This window comes from Gekko japonicus, unplaced genomic scaffold, assembly GCF_001447785.1.
Source record: "Gekko japonicus isolate JY-2015 unplaced genomic scaffold, Gekko_japonicus_V1.1 scaffold64, whole genome shotgun sequence".
Lineage (NCBI taxonomy): Eukaryota > Metazoa > Chordata > Lepidosauria > Squamata > Gekkonidae > Gekko > Gekko japonicus.
The window spans coordinates 1,955,431-1,970,328 of record NW_015170277.1 but is presented as its reverse complement, the minus strand read 5'-3'; the positions used below and the strand labels follow the sequence as shown (position 1 = coordinate 1,970,328).

General features: G+C 49.8%; 1 protein-coding gene across 1 annotated transcript in view; it reads left to right on the top strand.

Annotated features, from left to right (window-relative positions):
- Positions 1-14,495, top strand: part of PITPNM2 (phosphatidylinositol transfer protein, membrane associated 2) — a 163,713-nt gene extending 149,218 nt beyond the window's left edge. Inside the window, exons 21-24 of the mRNA XM_015417664.1 lie at positions 4,891-5,040; positions 8,437-8,620; positions 10,353-10,481; positions 13,935-14,495. Of these exons, the coding sequence (XP_015273150.1) occupies positions 4,891-5,040; positions 8,437-8,620; positions 10,353-10,481; positions 13,935-14,282 (811 nt within the window). The 3' untranslated portion in view covers positions 14,283-14,495. The remainder of the gene's footprint in view (positions 1-4,890; positions 5,041-8,436; positions 8,621-10,352; positions 10,482-13,934) is intronic.
- The last annotated feature ends 403 nt before the right edge of the window (positions 14,496-14,898 follow it).

Sequence of the window (14,898 nt, the reverse complement as noted above, 5' to 3'; positions counted from 1 at the left end):
TGCTCACTCACTTTAATGCCAGTAGCTCACAAAGTAGAGCTTTTGCTCACCAGACTCCACGGCTTAGAGGGAGCATTAGATAGCAGTGCCTTAGTTTGCAAACGTCATCTCATCTTCAAGGCAGCCCATCCAAACCCTTAAGACCCAGGATTGGCTTGCTGGGATGGGGGAAGAAGGGGAGAAATACCTGTGGGATTCTATAGCCCACCCCCAACCAGTGCTCCCTCTAAGCTGTGGAGTCTTGTGAGCAAAAATCCTACATGGTGAACTACCGGCATTAAAGTTGTGAGCGCGCGACTGGCTGCTGCATAAATCAGTTTGCTCTGGAGCCCTCCTCCCTGAGCTGAGACCAAAATGTGCGAGCCGGAGGCTAAAAACCTGTGAGCTGGCTCACACTAACTCAGCTTGGAGGGAACACTGCCCAACCCCTCTTGCAGGTGAACTGGTGATGGCTCTCTCTACGTGTGAACGGCTGGAGAGAGACGCTCTCTTAACATTCAGAAAACCTGAATGGATTAACAGCCATACAACTGGTGGAACAACTCCTTGACTCTGAAGGAAATTGGAAGGAGACTGAATACAGCCAGAATAGATACATATTTTTCCAATGGATGTCTTGAGGAAGGGAACATAAGGAAATCAGCCTAACACAGTGGTGGCAAACCTATGGCACAGGTGCCAGAGGTGGCGCTCAGAGCCCTCTCTGTGGGCACGCGTGCCATTGCCCCAGCCAGGCCCAGACCATCATTAAAGTGTCGAATTCTCTGCCAAATAATTTTAAGTAAATGAAAGCATTTGGAATTGCTTTCCTTACTTTGTTTGGATCATCTTAAATTAATGTATGAGTTGTTTTTTCTAAAGTAAAACCTCAGTATTCATGTTAAATTGCCTTGTTAGCACTTTGCAATAAATCAGTGGGTTTGGGGTCGCAGTTTGGGCTATTTTTGGGCAGGAACGCACAGGAACAGAGTTCCAGCTGGCTCCTGAGTTGGCCACGCCCAGCAGGAACTCATTAGCATAGTAGGCCCCACCCAACAGCAGAAACTCATTAGGATTGCCTACATTAGGGGTGTGTGGTCTAACATGCAAAGGGTTCCTGCTACAAAAAAAGCCCTGGGTTTTGACAACAAACAAGGTAAACAGAAGAAGAAGGGAAAGGTGGGTGTGGCTGGATGACCACACTTCTGGTAATGTGGGGGTGTGGCCTAACATGCTAATAAGCTGTGCTGTCAGGGGTGTGGCCTAATAGGCTAATAAGTTTCTGCTGTTGGGTGTGGCCTATTATGCTAATGAGTTCCTGCTGGGCTTTTTCTACAAAAAGAGCCCTGCGCACTCGGTCTCTAAAAGGTTCGCCATCACTGGCCTCACATATCTAGGGAATTTCTAATTCCCCGGTTAGTGCTGTTGAGAATTGTCCCTGCGCTTATTTTGTATAGTTCTGAATATTATATGAAAACGTCGTAGTGTCTTTACTTCTTTCATTTTGTTGTCTTTGAACCCCACGGCCTTTTCTCTTTAGTTCCTTGTATGTGTGTGTATATATATGTATATAAGCACGCCGGTTCACTTCATCACATACCCAAAGTGGGCTCTAGTCCAGGAAGGTTTCAGCTGCAATAAATCTGTTAGTCGTCATGATGCCACAAAACTCCTTTTGTTCTAAATGCAGCAGATGAACTCCAGTGGAACAGGAAAGACTTGGGAATCTTCCCAGCTGCCCACTTGTTTTGCTCTGTTGCCTTTGCCTTCTGTTTCTCGAGTGTGTTGACAGACACACGGAAGCCAATGGCAAAGCAGCCGCTTCAACGCTCCAGGGGGGCTGGGCCCGATTCAGCCCCCTCTTGGCTGGTCAAGATACTTCTCTCAATTTTTTTTTTTAATGCTTGGAATAGGTAGGTGTGAATAATGGCTATGGGTAAGTTAACGCAAGCGAGCTCCGGCAGGATTCAGGAGGTGACCTGGGGAGCGCCCGAAACATGCACAGATTTAGCAGTGAGCCAGAACTGCCCTCACCAGTGTTCCCTCTAAGCTGAGTTAGTGTGAGCCAGCTCACAGTTTTTTAGCCTCCGGCTCACACATTTTTGTCTTAGCTTAGGAAGGATGATTCCAGAGCAAACTAAGTTATTCAGTAGCCAATTCACCTGCTCACAACTTTAATGCCGGTAGCTCACAAAGTAGAATTTTTGCTCACAGGACTCTACAGCTTAGAGGGAACATTGGCCCTCACCCCAGCAGTGCCACACCTGCTTAGGTGAAACTGGATTTTTCAGTTGAACAAAGTTTGAGTCCAGTGGTATCTTTAAGACCAGCAACGTTTTATTCTGGGTGTAAGCTTTCGTCTGCATGCACACTGCTTCAGATACTTTGAAACAGACTTCGCCAACTATTTATTTATTTATTTATTCTTTGGATTTGTATCCCGCCCTCCCCGAAGGCTCAGGGCGGCTAGCAAGGGCAAAATGCCAAATTGTAACAATAAAAGCAGTATAAAATACAATAATAAAAGTATTAAAGTTAATTAAAATGAGTAAAAATAAGTTTTCGGCGCTCCGATACTCACTCTGAATCATAAAACCAAGATGGTGTTCTGAAGATGTTTTAGCTAAACAACAGTTGAACAAAGTTTGAGTCCAGTGGTATCACTTTTTTGTTTTTGCCCTGTGCAAAACGGATTAACACTTGGAATTCACTGCCACAGGAAGTGGTAGTGGCTACAAGAATGGACGGCTTCAAAGGGGAATTAGATAAGCATATGGAGCAGAGGTCCATCAGTGGCTCTTAGCCACAAGGTATAGATAGGGGCTCTGGGGCAAGTGATGCTCTGTCATCTTGGTGCTTGGGGGGGGGGGTCAACAGTGGGAGGGCTTCTAATGTCCTGGCCCCACTGGTGGACCTCCTGATGGCACTGGTATTTCTGGCCACTGTGTGACACAGAGTGTTGGACTGGATGGGCCTTTGGCCTGATCCAACATTGGCATCTCTTGTGTTCTTATGTTCTTAACAGCAACAATATATGTCCCCACAACCCTGTCGTCCACTAGGGACATCCCCGCACCCTCGATGATTCCCGTACCTGCGGTAGTAGAGTGCGGTGATGAAAAGGTGTTGGTGGAAGTTGGTGGAATAATGGTGGCGGCGGCTCCTACTCAAAAGCCTGGCGGAAGAGCTCCGTTTTCAGGCCCTGCGGAACTAGCGCCTCCCCCCCTATATTTAATGGTTGGAATAGTCTGTGCATCTGAAGAAGTGTGCCTGCACATGAAAGCTTACGCCCAGAATCAAACATTGTTGGTCTTAAAGGTGTCCCTACAGGACTCAGACATCGTTCTGCTGCTTCAGACCAACCTGCAGGGGCGGATTAACCACGAAGCAGACTAAGGCACGTGCTTAGGGCACCAGGGCCAAAGGGGGCACCACAAAGGTGGGGAAAGGGTGAAAACGTGTGAAATATTAAAACAGATGTCGTATTGCATTTTTGTAGAACTTTATGTTGCCCAAGCTCGGCTTAGTTTGTGCAGTCTATTGTGTTATCCTATGAATAAATTTTTGTATTGCTGCAATTTGCATTGTATATCTGGTCAGACAGGTCAGCCACTAAAATGGACCGGGTCAGTGTGGAAAGGAGGGGGGGGCACCAAGATTGGTTAGTGCTGAGGGCACCCCCCGTGAGCCTGAATCCGCCCCTGCCAACATGGTGACCCACCTGATTTTTTTCAGTTGCAGCGGAAGCTGGAGCGGCATGGTGCTGATTAACAGGTCCTGGTGCCAATCACAGAGTCACCTCATCACCTTCCGTTTTGCAAAGGGCAAAAGCAAAAAATAATTGCGATAACAAGAGATACACCACCTCGATACCACCAAATCAGACTGTAGCTGTCAATAGGAAGTCTTTTTTAAAAAAATTAAGCTCAATAAAATCTGTTTGAAATGCAAAAGAATGAATAGCACATGCGAATCTTTGGCAAGAGATTGTAAATGTCATGGTGGGGGAAACTAGAGCCCTCTCCGGAACACACACACACACACACACACACACACACACACACACACTCCTGTTTCAAGGTGCATTTGTCCACACCCTCATTGAGGCTGGGACAAATGGTAAGAATTATGCCCTGAGTCTCAGTCGAGAGGCCTTTTTGGTGGTGGAAAGTGCTGTCAAGTCACAGTTGATTTATGACGACCCCATAGGGCTGGGGTGTCGAGCTCATTTGTTATGAGGGCCGGACCTGACATAAATGAGACCTTGTTGGGCCGGGCCATGTGTGTCATAAAATGTAATGCCAGGTAGCGGAGATATAAACTTTATAAAAGACACAAACACAAAGGTGGGGTTTTTTAACTTAAAATAAAATGCTTCAAACATTAGCACTCTTGCAATATTTTGTTTAATTAACAGTGTCTGATAACGGACACCTCTTGCTCTGAATTATTACATCAAAATGTCTGTGCTGTTGCAATCTTGAGTATGCTGCTCAGGTGTGTCTCTGTAAGCTGCAAACCTACGATGACGCAGCAGCAGCAGAACTGGAAGAAGAAGCAGAAGACAGAAGAAGTTCCACTGCGGGGCCTGATAGAAGCCCTCCGGGGGCCTCATCCGGCCCCCGGGCCGCATGTTTGACACCCCTGCCATAGGGTTTCCAAGGCCAGAGACGTTCAAGGGTGGTTTGCCATCGCCTGCTCCCAAGTCACCATCACAGGATTCCTTGGAGGTCTCCCCTCCAAATGCTGGCCAGGGCCGACCCTGCTTAGCTTCTGAGATCTGACAAGACAGGGGGGACCTGGGCTATCCAGGTCAGAGAAGAGGCATTTCTAAAGTCTTATTTATTGCGGAGGCAGTTTTCTCCTGACCTTCCCCAGCGAGACCATCCATTCCTTTTCCATTCTCTTTAGGGGCGACCACACGCTTGCCGACAGCTATATCACCATTCTGCCCAAAGGGACCGAATTTGTGGTCTTCAGCATTGACGGGTCCTTTGCAGCCAGTGTTTCCATCATGGGCAGTGACCCTAAAGTTCGAGCTGGAGCAGTTGACGTAGTCAGGTACGGGGGACTTGGGAAATGCTGGTGTCTGGAATCGTGTCTATGGAGTGCTGACCCCCATCATCGTACAAGTTATTTATTTGTTTGTTTTATTATATTTATTGCCCCGCCCATCCTGTGAACAGGCTCAGGGCGGCTAACAAAGCAGTAAAGGTAACGGTTCCCTTGCTCGAAAGCCAGTCGAGTCCGACTCTAGGTTTGCGGTGCTCACCTCCGTTTCCAAGCCGAAGAGCCAGCGCTGTCCGAAGACATTCCCGTGGTTATGTGGCCGGCATGAATAAACACCAAGGCACACGGAACGCTGTTACCTTCCCACCGAAGTGGTACCTATTTATCTACTTGCAGTTTCTTGCTTTCGAACGGCTAGGTTGGCAGGAGCTGGAACTAGAGACGGGAGCTCACTCCATCATGTGGCACACTCGAGTCTCAAACTGCTGAACTACCGACCTTCCACAGCCTGCAGTTCAGCATCTTAACCACTTGAGCCAACAAAGCGGTACAATGTACCTAATTGGCATAACCATAACATTTTCAAAACAACATAAAACACATACTCATTCATGACATAAATTAACAGCTAGCAATGAAGTGCTTGCAGTACTAAAGATTAGATGGCGTGCTTTCCAGATCTAAATCCACCTTGTTCGTCCAATCATCCTCCCTCGAGCCGATGGGCCTAGCGATACAACTGGGCCAGACCTAGGATCCAGAGGTTCAGTAGGATCATTGATGGTAACAGTAGTGGCGGCTCCTATTTAAAAGCCTGGTGGAAGAGCTCCATTTTACAGGCCCTGCGGAACTGTACAAGGTCCCGCAGGGCCCGGATCTCCTCTGGGAACTCGTTTCACCAGTAGGGAGCCGCCACAGAAAAGGCTCTGGTCCTGGTACTGGCGAGCCTTGCATCCTTGGGGCCCGGAATAGTCAAACGATGTTGGGCCCCTGACCGTAGTGCTCTCTGGGGTACATATGGGGAAAGGTGGTCCCTCAGGTAGGTCGGTCCCTGGTCATGTAGGGCTTTAAAGGTAAGCACCAGCACCTTGAAACGAATCCGGTATGCTATTGGCAGCCAGTGCAGTGACCTAAGCACTGGCTTGATGTGCTCCCAACGTGGGAGATCCATCAGCAGCCTGGCTGCGGCATTCTACGCCAGCTGCAGCTTCCGGATTTGGGACAAGGGTCACCCCATGTAGAGAGTGTTGCAGTAGTCAAGTCTCAAGGTGACCGTCACATCGAATCATGCGTACATAGAATCATAAAAGCCTCCATCCTCTTTCAAGTTTCTAGCCCTTAGGACTGCAGAGAAAAACCCAAACATATCTTGGCAATTTTTGCTAAGAACATAGAAAATAGAACAGTTGATTGGGGAAAGGAGGGTGTGGCCTAGCAGGATCAAGCACCTGAAAAGGTAGGACAACTTTTGCAGTAGCCACCTTTAAATCCTTCCATTTCTTCCTGTGGAACGAGGTTTATTGTGGGATGAGGGGCTGCTGTTTATGACTCCGGTTGCAAAAGCAGGAAGGACAATAAATAAATCGGGGAAAGGTAAGTCCAACTGAGTAGGGGGCTAACCATTAAAACTTAATGTGTAAATAATTGACTGCTCTTTGCTAAAAGGACAATCTTGTTGAGGACAGTTTGGCTTGGATTGAACAGCTCTTGAAAGGCACCTTCTGGACCAGTTAAGTGTGCGGACTCTAATCTGGGAGAACTGGGTTTGATTCCCCACTCCTCCACTTGCACCTGCCGATGTGACCTTGGGTCAGTCACAAGCTCTGGCACAGCTGTTCCTGAAAGAGCAGTTTCTGTCAGAGTTCTCTCAGCCCCACCCACCTCACAGGGTGTCTGTTGTGGGGAGGGGAAGGAGAAGGAGTTTGTAAGCCGCTCTGAGACTCCAAGTGAAGGGCGGGGTATAAATCCAATCTCTTCTTCTTCTTCTTCTGGACCAGAAATTAATATCAGTGAAATATCATTTGGCATCAGTATTCCCTCTAAGCTGAGTTAGTGTGAGCTAGGTCACAGTTTTTAGCCTCCGGCTCACACTTTTTTGTCTCCGCTCAGGAAGGATGGCTCCAAAGCAAACTAATTTATGCAGTCGCCAAATGGCTGGCTCACAACTTTAATGCCAGTAGCTCAAAAGGTAGAATTTTTGCTCACAAGACCCCACAGCTTAGAGGGAGTATTGTTTGGCACATGATTGGATCTTGGGAGGCCTCATTTGTACTTTCATTCTGTGCCTAGTAATTCCACTCTGGAACTATTCCTTTCTGGTTCATTTAGTATCTATGCTGTGTAATTGTACTGTATCATGTATTGTGGTATAAGCCAATTTGTTCCTCGTTGTGTTTGACCTCTGAAGAAGGCCCTGACAGGCCGAAACGCGTCAGGTTAAGTCCATTGGTCCTTGTGTGTGTGTGTGTGTGTGCATATATAATCTGGGAGAACCGGGTTTGATTCCCCACTTCCTCCACTTGCACCTGCTGGATGACCTTGGCCAAGCCATCGTTCTGATAAGAGCTGTCCTTGAAAAAAGAGCAGTTTCTGTCAAGAGCTCTCTCAGCCCCACTTACCTCACCGGGTGTCTGTTGTGGGAGGGGGAGGGAAAGGAGTTTGTAAGCTGCTCTGAGACTCCTTTGGGTAGTGAAGGGCGGGGTATAACTCCAATCTCCTCCTCCTCTTCCTCCTCCTCCTCCTCCTCCTCTTCTTCTGAACGACTATCACTGCTATCTTAAAAAAAAAAATCTGTACTCAATGCTGTTAACGGGATTCTGTACTCAATGCTGTTAACGGGATTTGAGTTGTGAAATGGCAGATTTGGGGATGTTAAGCTCAGAATTCCATATCCCCTGAAGAGTATGTCTGTACAGAGAATGGGAGAGAGTGCTGATCCTTCAGTATGAGACTTGGGATTGGGGTCTTTCTGCAGTTTTAAGGTCAGCTTTGACCCTGGGCAAGAGTCCATCCAGCTCAAGAGAAAGGGGTCCACCAGGCAGACTGAGAGTACTGTCAAAAGACAGAGCCCAGCAGAAATACTGTGCTGGAGGGGCCGGGCGGGGAGATCCAGCAGACAAGCCAAAAAGCCACGCAACCAAGTCTCTAGGAGTGAAAAGGCAGACAGAGCTTAACCAATTGGAAGACCGAGGTCTTCCACATCACCTCCTGCCTGGTCCTTTTAACGGGAGATGCTGAGGATTGAACCGGGGACCTTCTGCGTGCCAAGCAGAGGCTTTTCCTCTGAGCCACAGACCCCTGTGATCCTTTCCAACCTCAATGGCTGTATATATATCAGTGAAACAGGCAGACACTCGTCCAAGGCCCCCATCCCCAAATGCAAGGGCACGAGTCTGCTGTGTTCTGTCTCATGCCAGTTCACCCCACCCCTTCTTTCTCCTTCCTCAGGCACTGGCAAGATCTCGGCTACCTCATCATCTATGTCACCGGCCGTCCCGACATGCAAAAGCAGAGGGTGGTGGCCTGGTTAGCACAGCACAACTTTCCTCACGGGATCGTCTCCTTTTGCGACGGGCTGGTGCACGACCCGCTGCGGCACAAGGCCAACTTCCTGAAGTCTCTCATCATGGACGTAAGCGGGGGAGAGCTGGAGCGGGAGGCAAAGACAGAACTCCGAAAGGGCCCCCGGGTGCATCTGGGCAGGCAGCGTTTCTCCAGAGCTGGACACAGTTGCCTGCAGACCCGGGCCGCAGTCGGAGTCACAGGTGGAAATATGTATGGGCTGGTTCCTTATGACTTGAGAGGGGACAACAAGGCAGGTTATCTTGAAATAACACATCATCCTCTTGCAGAAGGAAACACGGTGGCACGTCCTTTGCTTTCCATGGCCTGGGCAGAGCAGGGTTCAAATCCACTAGCACCCGGAGACCAACAAGATTTCCAGGGTAGAGGTTTTTTGACTCTCAAAAGCGTATACCCTGGACCTCTTGTTGGGCTTTATTCCATCCATCCACCCACCCACCCATCCATTCGTTTTATGTTATTTACTAGAAATAAGGCCCGTTGTGGAAATAAATACAACGGGATCTAGAAAGAGGCTCTGGGAGAGTGCTCTGGCTTTGGGCAAACAGTGTCAGTCTGCTTTTAAAACATGAATCTGGGACCTGCACACCACCAGAATACAGCAGGTTCCATATGCAACTGACATTCCAACTGCCTTGCAGGGGGGGGGGAGTTTGAGGTGTGGAATGGAGTGAAGTCCAGTCAGCTTCCATATGCAAAAGACCAGGTTGTCGCAGCAGTTGTGGTGTGGGCGGGACCCGGGCTTTGCCTTCTGATTGGTGGCGATATATGCTGAGGAGCAGTGCCATCAGCCATACACTAAGGGAGTGCATTTTAGAATTAGAACTTTGGCACCCACTATTCAATTATATATAAGGAGAGATAGTCCACCTGCTTCACAGGGACTCAAGGTGGATTACACATGGTGAGTCACAGAATCATAGAATCGTAGAGTTGGACGGGACCTCCAGGGTCATCTAGTCCAACCCCCTGCACAATGCAGGGAATTCACAAATACCTCCCCCCACACACACACTGCCCAAGACCGGGATGGCCACAGCCAGTCAGAGTAGACAATCTTGACCTTGACAGACTAGTGACCTGACTCAGGGACCCTGCGCAGAGAGGACCGCTCTGTATGTTGACTCCTGCAGTGAGTCAGTGTGCAGGTGGGTCATCTTCACAGGGCTAGAGTAAGGTCCCTTCATGTGTTCGTGTGAGATATAAACATTCAAATGGCTAAATATTATCCAGCCAAGAAAACAAAGTGGTCTCAGATGATCCTTGCATGTCGAGAGCCAGTTTGGTGTAGTGGTTAAGTGTGCAGACCCTAATCTGGGCGAACCGGGTTTGATTCCCCCACTCCTCCACTTGCAGCTGCTGGATGACCTTGGGCAGGCCATAGTTCTTTCAGAGCTGTTCTTGAAGAAGAGCAGTTTCTGTTAAGAGCTCTCCTAGCCCCGCCTACCTCAGAGGGTGTCTGTTGTGGGGAGGGGAAGGGAAAGGAGACCGTAAGCCGCTCTGAGACACCTTTGGGTAGTGAAGGGCAGGGTATAAATCCAATCTTCTTCTTCTTCTTCCCTTGCATGTCTAACACACACAGTGCTGTTAAATCTGTCAGGGAACTTAGCTTTGGTTCAGAAATCAGTCTGAGATGTTTTAACGTTCCACCCTCGGTGCAAACCGGACCGCCAAGTGCAGCGCATTACACTGTCCTTGAGCAAAAGCCAAGAGGACGTTGCGATTCCAAAGCGTCCATTGCTTGTTCTGTTTGGCACCGCTCCGCTTTTGACTCCCCGCAGGTCCACATGAAGATCCACGCGGCCTACGGGTCCACCAAGGACGTCTCTGTCTACACCTCCATCAACCTGCCGCCCACGCAGATCTACATCGTCGGACGGCCAACCAAGAAGCTGCAGAATCTGTGTCAGGTAACAGCGCGAGCCTTCAAATGCCGGCGGGGAAACAGATACCTGATCAGGCTCTCGGCTGTGGGTGCAGGGTGTCCAAACCGTTGCTGCAAAGGTGTTATTTTAGTGGGACGGGCGGCGGGGGAGATGCAGCTAGAGCACCCACTTGCTGGAGCGGATGCTTACCTGCCCTGTGCCTTCTGTCTGTGCTTCTTGTTGGGGGGAATCACGACTGCAGTGTTCCCTCTAAGCTGAGTTCGTGTGAGCCAGCTCTCAGTTTTTTAGTCTCCAGCTCACACATTTTTGTCTTTGCTCAGGGAGGAGGGCTCCAGAGCAAATTCATTTATGCAGCAGCCAAATCGCTCGCTCACAACTTTAATGCCAGTAGCTCACAAAGTAGAATTGTTGCTCATAGGGCTCCACAGCTTAGAGCAGTGGTGGTGAACCTATGGCACGGGTGCCAGAGGTGGCACTCAGAGCCCTTTCTGTGGACACGCGTGCCATTGCCCCAGCCAGGCCCAGACCATCATTAAAGTGTTGAATTCTCTGCCAAATAATTTTAAGTAAATGAAAGCATTTGGGATTGCTTTCCTTACTTTGTTTGGATCATCTTAAGTTAATGTAGGAGTTGTTTTTTCTAAAGTAAAACCTCAGTATTCAGGTTCAATTGCCGGGTGGGCACTTTGCGATCAATAAGTGGGTTTTGGGTCGCAGTTTGGGCACTCGGTCTCTAAAAGGTTCGCCATCACTGGCTTAGAGGGAACATGGATCAAGAGCTCAGGAGCTTTTCCCAGGAATCCCGTCCCAACCCAGCTCAATGGGGGGTGGGGTGGGTTTTTTTTGAAACTGGCAGGAACCGTGCAGTTTGAGAGAGGGAGAGAGAGAAACCTGTTCCAAAGTTTAAACTGTTTATTGAAAGAAAACCACACTGCACAAATTTTCAAGCAAGTGGCAATTTCAGTATTTGTTTTACAGAAGGGAACAGACAAACCAATGCTCATTAAAAATAGTGCACTTATTCTTCATTTAGGAATCATTACGTATTTAGGAATGCAGTCCACTCTGGCAAGACCTAATCCACGGTGTTGGCAGAGGCCCCTCAGCAACGCAAACCCTCGTCTTAAATACCTGTAGAATCCAGATCAGCTGTCAATCCAGAGATCGGATGGTCCTGATGAAAACTCAGACCCCCCTCCCTTTTTTGACCAGAAGACTCTGACAGGAGTCATTGTACTACTAAGTTAAAAATACCCTCCCTGTCAAGGCAGGAGTTTGGAGCCACAGGTCCTCATATCTAGATGTTTCGGCTTCGAGGCTGGAACTCAGAAATGTAAACAGTTCTTTTAGAGCAGGGTGCAGGGTGCACTGTCAGGCTGAAAAGAGCCTTATGGGAGAGAACCAAACTTTGGTCCTTTCTGCACTTGGATCTCATCCCTGGTTTTATCAGAGTTCAACTCGCAACACAATACGTTGCGCTCAATGTTCCCTCTAAAGTGTGGAGTCCTGTGAGCAAGAATTCTACTTTGTGAGCTACTGGCCTTAAAGTTGTGAGCGAGCGATTTGGCTGCTGCATAAATTAGTTTGCTCTGGAGCCATCCTTCCTGAGCTAAGGCAAAAATGTGTGAGCCGGAGGCTAAAAAAACCCTGTGAGCTGGCTCGCACTAACTCAGCTTAGAGGGAACACTGGTTGCACTTATCCCTGGTTATAACAGCATCCGTTTGTCCCGGGACAAGTGTTGGGTGAAACTGGGGTGACCTCAACTGTAGTGCAGAATGTAAAAATACCCCCGAGATAATTACAGGGGTGAACTTGTGTGTAGTGTAGAATGTAAGTTCGGGGACGGGGTTGAACCAGGATCTAAAGTCTAGTGCAGACAGGGCCAGAGAGGCCTAAGACCATTCAGGCTGCTTTGCAGAACTGCCGTATCTCGCTTAGAATTCTGCCACACTTCTGGCTGCTGAGCAAAACAGAGAGGACAGAGGGCCTGATTCTGCGGAGAAGCAAGCCGGTTTCACCACTCCCCAGCCATTCCGAAGGGCAGACAAGAAGCCCAGGAGATCTGGAACATGGGAAGCAGCAGCAGCAGCAGCCGTGTCCCAGCCTGCCTGCCTGACTTTTGTGTGCTCTGAGACCTTCAGGCTCCCGGGGCTAAACTTGCAATCTAGACCAGGGGTCCCCAGCCTTTTTGATTCCTGTGGCATTCTGACAAAGGGCGGTGGGTGCCAACAGAAAACGGCTGCCGCGGGAGGCGGAGCCAGCCACAAAATGTCTGCCGTGGGAGGCGGCACTCCGACACGCTCAGAAGAGACGCCCCAGTGCAGGAGACGAGGAGTGATTTTTTTTTAATATGCTGGGAAAAGACAAGCATGAGAGAAAACAGAACCAGCACTGCGGTGGGAGCTGACGCCAGAACGACGTTATTTTAACCTGCGCAGCTGATCAGATCTCCACTGGCCAATCAGAGGCCCTGCAGGGCAGGAGACCCACCTGGCCCCCCACTCGCTTTGTAAAAGAAAAAAACCGGGAAGGTGCCAGGAAAGGCGTTGGTGGGTGTTGTGGTGCCCACGGGCACCGTGTTGGAGACCCCCTGCTGCACACACCCCGCTTGTATGCTTCCAGTGATTTTTTAAAAATCACTGGAAGCATACCTTTTTATGTGGCAATCCACCCCATGCTGTAGGGATGGGGCGAGCTAGATGTCCTGGATAATGTTCTGCAAAGGGTATATAAAGGGTGGGATAAAAATGTGGTTGCTGTTGTCATGCTGAAGGGAGTTTTGAGGATTTTGAACCACCGCATGTATCCCTGCCTTCCCAGATTCCTGAACAGGGGCAGGAGTCAGGTAAAATTCTGCTCTTTGCTTAGGAGGAGGAGGAGGCAGCTGACCCAATGATTATGCAACAGGGTGGCACCTTTCAGAAGTTAGAGTGCCTTAGATTACTAAGAGCCAGTTTGGTGTAGTGGTTAGGAGTGTGACTCTCATCTGGGAGAACCGGGTTTGATTCCCCACTCCTTCACATGCAGCTGCTGGTGTGACCCTGGGTCAGTTACAAGTTCTTTCGGAGATGTTCTCTCAAGGACAGTCCTCGAAAGAGCTCTCTCAGCCCCACCTACCTCACAGGGTGTCTGTTCTGGGGAAGGGAAGGAGATTGTAAGCTACTCTGAGACTCCAAGTGAAGGGCAGGGTAGAAACCCAATCTCTTCTTCTTCCACTACTACTACTCTTTGAGCCAAATTCTTTGCCCAGTTGCTGTTTGGCAAATGTTGTTGGTTTTTTATTATTTAGTTGCTTGTATTATTATGTAGTTCCTTGTGTCCACTTTCAGTAATGTCTGAACATGTCACTGTGAAATTACATTCAGCCGCAGAACCAGAATGGAGTTCTGGAATGCGTGCGTGTGTGTGTGTTTTTTGCAAAGCAAGTTTCTCTTTCTTTAAAATAAATGTGTGTTGTTGTTTTTTTTAATTTTCAGTTCATTACCGAGGGATACGCAGCCCACCTGGCCCAGCTGGAATACGCCCACCGCTCCCGGCCTGCCAAGAACACCACCCGGATGGCCCTCCGGAAAGGCAGCTTCGGCCTCCCCAGCCAGACTGAATTCCTCCGCAAGCGGAACCACCTGCTGCGCACCATCTCGTCCCAGCCCATGGCAGCGGGCGGGGGCGCCAGCCACAGGCCGGAGCGGACACAGAGCCAGTCGGAGAGCGACCGGGAGAGAGACCGGGACCACGGCCAGAGGAGCATGAGCCTGGCCACGGGGTGCTGGGGCCGGAGCGCGGCGGCCACCAAACCCGAACCTGGGGCCCTCGGGCAGAAGTAGAGGGGGGGGGCTGAGCTCCAGCGACAGGTGGCCGCAGAGGCCTGTGGCCGAAGCCGACACAGCAGAAGAACCGAGGCCTACGGTGTGGGACACAAAAAAAAGAGGCAAACATGGTGCTACTCATTACCAGCGAGGCAGCGATGGGTTTGAGAGAGGAGGACGGGAACGCGTTTCTTCCCCCCCCCCGCACGAAAGGGGGGCAGGCCTTCCCGCGAGGGTGTTGGGCTGGCAAAGCACCGTCCTGAAGGGCAGGAGGAGGGGGCCTTTTGCCACACCGGTTGTCGGGAGAGGGGGAACGAGGATCTCAACGGTCTCCGGTCACGGCCCACGCTCTTTCCCGCCTCCCTTTTCTGATCCAGGTTTAGCAGTTGTAAATAACGTGCCTCCTCAGCTTCTTTAGCCATCAGTCAGAAAGTCGCAATAGAAGGGGGGGAGGCGCTCCGGTGCCGGGGGGGGGGGGGGGGGGGAGGGGGGGGGGGGGGTTTTTTTCCCAGGAGTTTCCCTCTGCTGGGAACAGCTCTTCTTTCCGCAATCCCGAGGGACTCAGAGACGCGGGAGCGTTTGACACCGGCAAAGCAATGCAAGCACGGCCATGGAATCCGATGAGCAGCTGGTG